The sequence below is a fragment of the Pogoniulus pusillus genome, chromosome 19, assembly GCF_015220805.1.
Source record: "Pogoniulus pusillus isolate bPogPus1 chromosome 19, bPogPus1.pri, whole genome shotgun sequence".
NCBI lineage: Eukaryota > Metazoa > Chordata > Aves > Piciformes > Lybiidae > Pogoniulus > Pogoniulus pusillus.
Genome location: NC_087282.1, coordinates 8527609 through 8536594, shown reverse-complemented (window position 1 = coordinate 8536594; position 8986 = coordinate 8527609). Strand labels below are relative to the sequence as shown.

The window sequence follows — 8986 nt, the reverse complement described above, 5'->3', positions numbered from 1 at the left end:
GCCTTCCCCAGCAGGAAGAGTTTGTGCAGCAGTGAGCAGCTAGAGTCCAGTTCCTGCAAACTCGGCATCCATCAGAGGAACTTTAGACACGGAATCTGCTGCAATGGGACTCTTCTCTTAATTAAAAATCATATTTGAATCCAAACTCTTCTCCCCCCCCCCCCATAGTTATGCCTGAGTTTCTCTTACTGTTCTCAACACGAGTTTTACTTTTTTTCCTTGTGCTTATCAATAATTAATGAGAAGCTCAAGTCCGTGGATTTAATAGGACAACAAATGCAAACAAAAGGAACATTTATTTTCAGGCAGAAGAGAGTGAAGCGGTAGAAACCCTAAACTGAACTTCATGCTACTAACAGAGGTTAAAAAAGCAAACCTGAAAATAAGTGTGTGGAGGGTGGGAAGTGAACAAAAAGAACAACATTTTACCTAAAGGGTACAAGAATTACACTCTGGAAACCGCAGAAAGCAGCAAAGATACTTAAAAATAACAACAAAACAAAAGCACAACCCAAAACCTCAACCCCAAGCACGAGATTTTACACTGAAACAATGCCTCAGTGAGACCGGGAGGAATTCAAAGAGATAAGTCAGCAGGTAATTTTACTTAAAGCAAATGCTCTGTGCTGATTCACTGCCTCTCAAGCCTTGCTGGCCCTAGCTGCGTTTTCTGAAGTGGTTATTCTCTATGGCATACAAATGCAGCAAGCCCATGGCTAGCAGAAACCAAAATCCTGACGTTTCCCAGCCTGTTGTGACCCTGCCAGCTAAATGCCACGTCCTAGACTCTGAATAAAGCACAACACTAATTTCTACTGCAAACCCCCACTCTGCTCCCTCTGAAGCACGGGGAGTGGCGACAGCCTTGCACCTGCCTGGGCACAAGCACAGACCAAAACACTTTTCAACCCCCACCACAGTACCAAACGCTGTCGATGTTCCACTTTTTCCCTGCCTACAGATTAGTTTCTGCCCAAACGCCAGAGATGGAGATGCTGGAAGCCAGGGCTACAGGCTTCTCGAAGGCTTTGGGATCTCTGCCCAGCCCCTTGCTCTGCCGTACCAAGCACCCAAAAAACCTGCCTGAGAGCCACTCTGTATCTGCAGGACCACCACAGGCCCACACTGGGATTATACAGTGCTCTGGAAAAGGAGAAAACCATGGGAATAGCCCTGTTCTACAAGTATCCTTTATGCTCCCCGGCCATTAAGCCTCTCCAGCGTCAGAACTGCCGGTGACTTTTCCCCTCTCCCAATTTCTCAGCAGTCCCAGGCCGTGCTACACTGGCCAGTATGGACAGGAACATATCTCCAACCTGCAGGCTGTGTTCCCCTCAAAAGGAACCTCACGTAACACCCTTTCAACCGTTTCAAAGTCAAGTTTGGCAGTTTCAAAGCTGCCACTATTGACCAAGTTGCCAAAACAAAATCATTCAGCTAAATTCTTCCTTTTTTTTTTTAACCTCAGCCCTTCTTATTTAAAGTTTCTGTTCACAAAAACATCTGAAATGCAGAAACATTACCAAAGCATCAGCAAAAAAAAATATAAATAAAAGAATCCAAGCAGCACACAACCTTCTTTACTGAGACTAAAAAGGAATAAAAACTCACTATCAAAATGTCTCTGTGCCTCCTCAGACAGCTACTTCCCTGTGTTTCTGGGGAGGGTTTCTGTATGTCTTGGACAGAGCAGATGTCTGTAAAGCCACCCTGAAGCGTCTCTCCTAGCAGGTCTGTAGGGCAGGTCGTTGCTCTGCCATTCTCACTCACCAGCATCACCTCCTGCACAAGCATTTTCACTGCCTACAGCCAGGTTCAGGTGAGCCAGGCACTTGCAAGACACAGGTTATATTTATAACCTATACAACCAGCACAGCGAGGTTAACCAATTGCCTGCCTTTGGGGGACCGCCAGATCAGATAGTACCACATAAACCATTTCCTTCTGCACTCTCCACAGTAAAACTAGATTTATGCAGGGAAATTAAGGTTTTCTTCAGAGCTTTAGTACAACAGGATGGCATCTCTGCAGAAGTATTTTCCATAAGAGTTTGATCATACCAACTGCAGAAATAACAGGAAGGACTTATCAAATAGTGACAAAAGTTAGGCTCAACTAAACCAGCTGCTGTTAGCACCAGGTGCTTTTAATCTGGGAATATTACCTTAAAAAAACCAAACAAATAAATACAAACACACAACACTATACCCTACCCACTGCTTCAGAGTTTCAGAGCCAACAGAGCGACTACAGGAACTTAATTCCTGGTGCTGTAACACCAAGACCCTTGAACGTAACCTGATCAAATGCCTCAGGGTTCTGCCTTCACTGTACGCATGCATTAGCTGCTATCAGTAAGCACAAAGCTTGAAAACAAATAAATATCATTATCATAGGGTCGCACCAGACACAGATATGCAAAAACACTGCCACCGAGGGACTCCTAATATTCATGGCTCATAAAGTGTGGTAGAGAAGGAATGGCTCCAGCTCATTGCCTGCCTTCGCCCAGATTCTTTATCGCAGAATGAATCAATGTTACCCTTTTTAGAAACCACCCCCAGCTCTGTTTATCTAGGGACAAATCCACCTAACCACGTCGGTGCAAGCGAAGCACAGCAATTTTGAGGGAGCTACCAGTCTGGGAGAGGATAGCAGGATGTGTCCCCTTCTTATGAACAGTCCTGGAGCAGTTCTGGGGTGCAACACAAGAGCTGCTATTAACGCCACACTAAAAGCTGAGCTAACACGGCACCTGCTCTGTCACCACCGTCCTGCCCCACTTAACTCTGCAACGCTTTCGCCCATGCTGTGAGCACAAGGGATGTTCACAGGTCCCCACTGCCAGGCCCTGGCACTGAGAATCATGAGCTGTCTCACTCCCAGCTCACAAAACCAGCTTGAGAAATCTGGGAAAGAGGATCTTGATCTTTCCCACTCTAGGATTCTGCTTATCCCTGCAGTGGGCAAGGAACTGAGCTTTTTGGATGCTTTTTACGGCATAACCTTTCTTATTCGTTCATGAGAGCTGCAGGGCGAGACAGCTCCTCTCGGGCCTTCACCCCAAGGCCTCAGTTGTGCTGGTGGGGCAGAGGCACTGCACCGCCCCTGGCTCCCACCAGCACAGCAGGGGTGCTCACAGGACACGGCCCTCCTGCCCCCACAGCAGCGCCGGTGCCGAACCCTGCACTGTGCAAGCGTTTCACAGCTAAACAGCTCCCCAACCAACCCCAAACCTATCCCAAATCCATTCCTCCTCCACCCCAGAGCACACACATCAGCTGCCCCTGCCTCATCCATGTCACATTAGCGGGGGGAACTCCACAGAGTGTCTGAAGGAAGAACTCTGACCTCGGCTGGGTGCAGACAATAGTTCCCCCCCCCCCCCTTTTTCCATACTGAGTGCAACTCCTGGACTGCCTGGGGAGGCCCTGGCTGCTTACCCAGAAGCCAAATGATCCAGGACGCTGCTTTCAAGTCCTAGATAGGAAAATGGCTGGGGCTGTGCTGCCAGCCCCAAGAAACAACTGCGCGAAGGAGAATCAGGGGGTGGGGAACATGGCGAGTCACGCAGACGGGAGCCCAGGCACACCCAGCACGGCCTGTGGGACCTGCGGACCGGCCGGAACCGGTACGAGCCTCTGCACCCAGGCCCCAGCGGGCCGCTCCTCCGGGCGCACGGAGATATTGCACTCCCTCAGCCCCACTCGGATGGGACTGCCAACACCAGAAAACCTCGGCCCCAACAGGTCCTCCCCCTCGGTGTTTCGGGGGCTTAACAGCAGCAGCCGCCCTGCGGTAACCCGTCCGGGGGAGAGGTGTCCGCCCGCCTCAGCCCTGCGCAGCCCTCGCCTCACAGCAAAGCAGTAACGAAACCGAACCTTACCGGCACCATTCCGAGTCTTCCCCGGTCCGAAGAGGTGCAGACGTGACCCAGGTGGGTGCCCGAGAAGCCGACGGCTCCGCTCGTCCCCGCCCGGCGCGGTGCAGGGCGGGCCGGCTCGCCCACTCCCAGGAAAGGGCGCAGGTCGGCTGCGGTCGGCGTCCCGCTCCCGGACTGGGCTCTGCACAGAGAAAGAAAGACTTCGCAGCAGAAGAGAAGCAGAGATCCACGTCTGGCCAAGACACCTCGGAGGGGACGATTTTAAGGGACCAGGGTAGACAGTGAGGAACAGGGACCCTGCCTGCACCTTGGGGCGTATTGGGGTTAACTGTGCAGCCGCAGAAGCTGTGCTCCCGTTTTCTGCTGCCTTTTGCTGCCTAATAAATCCTTTACATGATAATAATTTTTTTAAAGTAGTTTTATTTATTAGAAGGAGGAGAGGATAAGTCTGTTGAAATTGAAAGCACGCCAAGCTTGGCGCGTTGCTCGCCCGCGCAGACCCTGCGGCGAGGTTGCAAGGCTAGGGCCGCCCCATCCGCTCGCACTGCCCCAAGTCAAGTTCAAGATGGGCCAGTCTGGGGGTCTCTCCGGTCGACGGAGGTGCGGAGTCCGTGGTGCAGATCTCTGCATTCCCCAGACCGAGAGCCAGCCCAGCGCTCTCTGAGGGAGGATGAAGCTACGGAACCGTACACCCGGGCTGGCCGCGCTCGATAGGGAGCACCAGCGGCGGTCCACCGGGACAGAGGAGCGTGTGCAGCCCCGCCAGAGTCCGGCCGCCAGCGGCACGGAGGTTTGCCGTCGGAGGGTTTGGTTTCCACTGTAGCTCTGGCAGCTTTGGGTGGTGCTGGAGGGTAAGTTTCTCGGATGAGACGTCTCCGCTCGACACCTTTTCTCTCCTAACGGCGGGACGGCTTTTCTGCGTCCTAGGCGGAAACAAAACACAACACCCGCAACAAAACAACCAGGCGGTAACGGAGAGAGCCCGGCGAAGTCCCCCCAGGGTGCCCACTGCAAGCAGCCCGGAACCGAGGTGGAGTTCGCTCCTGGCTGGCCCTCGCATCCCCGCGGGGCCTCAGTACTCACCGCCGGGGCCTCCTCGTCGAGGCTGCCCCCAGCGTTGCTCCTCCCTAGGCGATGCCGCGCACCGGGCCCCGGCCCCTTGGGAAGGTGGCGGGAGAGCGTAGCCGTTGGGCGGCGGAGGGCGGGGACAAAAGGGACAGGAGGCAAGAGAAAAAACAAAACAGCGGCTTCACTCGGCATCGCCGAGCCCGAAAACAACGGCCCGGCCGCAGCCGCATCGCCGAACCGGGCCCGCGATGGCACCCGCGGCTGTCCCATCCCCTGGAGGAGATGAAAAACGGCGCTTTCCAAAACGATAAACTTTTAATGCTAAAGCAGTTATAAACCAAAAGCTGTACAGAGTTGGAATTAATTTCTTTTGTTGTCGTCGTTTGTATTTTTTTTTTTGCTAGAAAACATCTTTTTTTTTTTTTTTCTCCCCCATAAATATTGTTCAGTTCCCGGCACTTTGTATCAATAATTAAATTACGAACGATAAATATGGCATCATGGATATGTATTTACAAAAGAAGTTATTACAAAAAGGCAACTGTTATACTAAACGTCACAAACTGGGTAGAATAAACACCACATCCTCATCCTGAAAAATACTGACCGACCCCATCAGACGAGAATACATTCACAAGTGTAATGCTTGAAGAGAGAAAGAGCAGAGAAAGAAGCAGCAGAAAGAGCTCGAGAGGAAAGTTCAAGACATAACAGGACTTTGGCACGGTTTAAGACTGTTAAGTTTAAACAATCACCACTAAGGCGAAGGAGGACTTTCATCCTCATGTCAACATCCCACCAAAAGAAGGAAAAAAAGCAAAACAAATTAAAGATTTTTTTAAAGTGGGGAATCAGAGGAAGAGGAACTGAGGCTGGGAAGAAAAAAAAAAATATATCAAAGAAACAACTGCAACTGCAAAAAAAATACCCCAAAAAAAAATCCAATCCTGAGAAAAGGACATGGCTAGTCCAGAGTCTGGGCTTGCAAAAAAATAGTAATAGAATAATAAAAGATCCCCCTCCGGGTCCTGGCAGTTAACTAGGTGTAGCCCTATGCGGTCGTCGGTGTGGCAACTCCTTTTCCGTGGCAGCAAGCTGCAGTTGGCTTGGTTTGTCCTTTTTTGTTTGTTTTCCTCGTTCCCAGCTCATTTGGTCCAGTCTCTGGCCGGGCAGCAGATGCCTTCACACATACCACTCATTAAAATTGGGGGGCAGTCCAGGGTTGTGGCCGGGGTTACTCTGAAGGGTGGCCGGCAGCGTTTTAGTGGAGTCTTTACTGCTGGCGGAGCCCACCGCGGGGGGAGTGGAGGACTCGTACCCCGAACTGGCAGCAGGGGAAGAATCCGACCCCTGGGATTCGTGCACCTAAAACCAAGAGGCAGAGATGGCAGCAAGCTCGAAGGTCCCCGCCACCCCCACTGAGCCGGGTTGGGATGATCCCCTATGCAGCAGGGACACGGGGGTCCAGCGGCTCAGCTCCCTTGCCGGCCACCCAGAACACCGGCGGTAAATTTATGATCGGCTGAGGCCACTTCGCTGATCGGCTGAGACCACTTCGCTGCACCCTCCCGGCCTGGGGGGCTGCAGCCACAGGCCAGGCTGCACTTTTGCACGGCCCTCTAGCACCAAGGCACGCTCTGGAAGCCGGGCAGGGCTTAGACTGGTGCAAGCACAAAAAGATTCTGCGCCATTTCCCAGGGCTGCGCTCCAGCCACGGCCTAGACACCGGGGCCGGCTGGGACCATACTGAGAGCATGGAGCGCTGCAGCGGGCACTGCCCAGCTCTGCCCTGCCCCGGGAGTCCTGAGCAGGCCAGCCACTAAACAGCCCTGTTCAGGGAGGAAAGAGCTAGGGCATAGGGGTGATTACCTTCATATGTTTCCTAAGTGAGCTGGGATGGGTGTAGGATTTGTCGCACACCTTGCAGATGTAGGGCTTGTCCGAGGTGTGGACGTGCATGTGTTTCTTCCTGTCGCTGCTGTTGGCGAAGCGCCTGTCGCAGCCCTCAAATTCGCACTTGAAGGGCTTCTCACCTGTGAAATTCAGAGAGGGTGAAGGAGGGTTGTTCCCCTCTCCATCCCCACCTGCTTCCTCCCAGGACAACGTCTGCCCTGCTCGCCCCACCTTAGAGATGGCACAAGCACGGCCAAACCAAAAACTGAAGGGGAAGATGGACAAGAAGGGTTTGTTATGCGCTGGATAAATTTGGGTCAGCCTTTATTATTTCTAACTGATCTCCCGCCAGGCCTGCGCTGGGCTCCGGTGGGGACAGCGGCTGGGTGAGCCCAGGGAGAGAGAAGACCCGAGATAAATTCAGAGGATCGGACACTTTTACAAGACATACTCCAGGAGAGAAGCCACAATACATTTGCTTCCTGCCTTCCCCGCCTCTTCCCTCCACCCCCGCGGAGAGCTGCGAGGAAAAGGGGGCTGCAAATAAAAATACTTTGTCCAAAGTATCGCCGATTTAATTAGGAGAGACGCCAATCAGGCCTAAAAATAAAATTAAAAGGAGCGGAAGTCACAGAAAACGAGATTTCATTAGCATTTCTATGGTTCGCTCCGCACAGGCGAGGCGAGGCGAGGCGAGGCGCAGGGGGCCGGGAGCAACGGCAGCCGCCGGTCTGTCCGCGCAGCCCCGCGGAGCCGGGTGCCCGGGGGGGTGGGGAGCGGGGGCCTTACCTGTGTGCGTCCGCTTGTGAATCTTGAGGTTCTCGGAGCGGGCAAAGATCTTGCCGCAGCCCGGGAAGGGGCAGGGGAAGGGCTTTTCCCCCGTGTGCACCCGAATATGGTTCACCAGTTTGTATTTCGCCTTGAAGGACTTGCCCTCCCGCGGACACTCGTCCCAGTAGCAGATGTGGTTGTTCTGCTCCGGCCCCCCGACGTGCTCCATGGTGACATGGGTCACCAGTTCGTGCATGGTGCTAAAAGTCCTGTCGCAGCTCTTTTTGGGCCGGCTGAGCTGGCTCTCGTCAAGCCACTTGCAGGACAATTCTTGCTTGATGGGCTGGCGCATGTACCGAAAGAAAGCCCCCGGGCCGTGGTGGTGATGGTGGTGGTGGTGGGCCGCCACGTTCATGCCCATATTCATGTTCATGTGGTTGTAGTTGTGGAACTGGGCGCCAGCGTAAGGGTCCGTGCGGGGGCTAGAGACTGCCCGGTAGGGATCCGGTCGCCCGAAGAGGTCCCCGCGTAGCCCCAGGTGCATCTGCCCGTTATCCACATGCCCGTTGGGGGACGTGTGGCTCGGGCTCTGCTCGTGGAGCCCGGGAAAGAGCAGGTAGCCCGGGGTGTCCGGGATGCCGCCGGGGCCGTGCAAGCCGCCGGGGGAGCCGCCGAAAAGCCCGTGTTGCGCTGTGCCAGAAGCGGCGTCCCCGATGCCGGAACCGCGGTTGCGGAACAGAAAGTCGCGGGTGGAGTTGAAGGCGGCGGCCCCACCGTAGGAGGGCACCTGGCTAGCGTGGTGATGATGATGATGGTGGTGACCCAGAGCGCTAGCGTAGCCCGGCGCCTGCGGCGTGAACGCCGAGCTCTGCCCGGCGGCGAGGTCGTGCGGGGCCGCGTTCAGCTTGAAGGCAGCGGCGTGCGAAGAGTCCCCGAAAGGGCCCAGCCCCATGCCGGCAGCAGCGGCGTCGCGGCCCGGCATCTCGTGGTGGCGGGGCGCCGCGAAGCCGCCCACCCCCAGCGCCGGGAACTGCGGCCCTCCGTCCAGCAGCATCGTCATGAGCGCGGGGTCGTCGGCGCGGCGGCCGCAACCTGCCCTCCTTCCCCACCTCCTCCTCCCTCCTCCAAAAAAAGTACAAAAACACCCCAAAACGCACCCCCAACCCTCCCCCCCCCCCCCCGACCCCCCTGCTGCGGAGCAGGCGCGGCCGCGGGCCGCAGCCGGGCAGCGAGGCGAGGGCACCCCCCGTCCGACACACACACCAAGAAAAAAAAAGACAAGAGAAAAAAAACAGCTCAGCCCCAAAAAGCCAGCCAGCCACCCGCCCCCAGAGGCGCCCGCCCCCCGCGCCGGGCCGGGCAGGGCAGGGC

The 8986-nt window shown here is 54.9% G+C and overlaps 1 protein-coding gene across 1 annotated transcript; it reads right to left on the bottom strand.

The window, feature by feature from the left end:
• Nucleotides 1–5444: 5444 nt before the first annotated feature.
• ZIC3 (Zic family member 3) lies at nt 5445–8714 on the bottom strand. The gene is made up of 3 exons (XM_064159157.1): nt 7634–8714; nt 6821–6984; nt 5445–6316 (listed from the first exon to the last, which is right to left on the bottom strand). The coding sequence occupies exons 1-3, from the start codon at nt 8673–8675 to the stop codon at nt 6134–6136; spliced, it is 1389 nt and encodes a 462-aa protein (XP_064015227.1). The 5' UTR covers nt 8676–8714; the 3' UTR covers nt 5445–6133.
• Nucleotides 8715–8986: the final 272 nt, after the last annotated feature.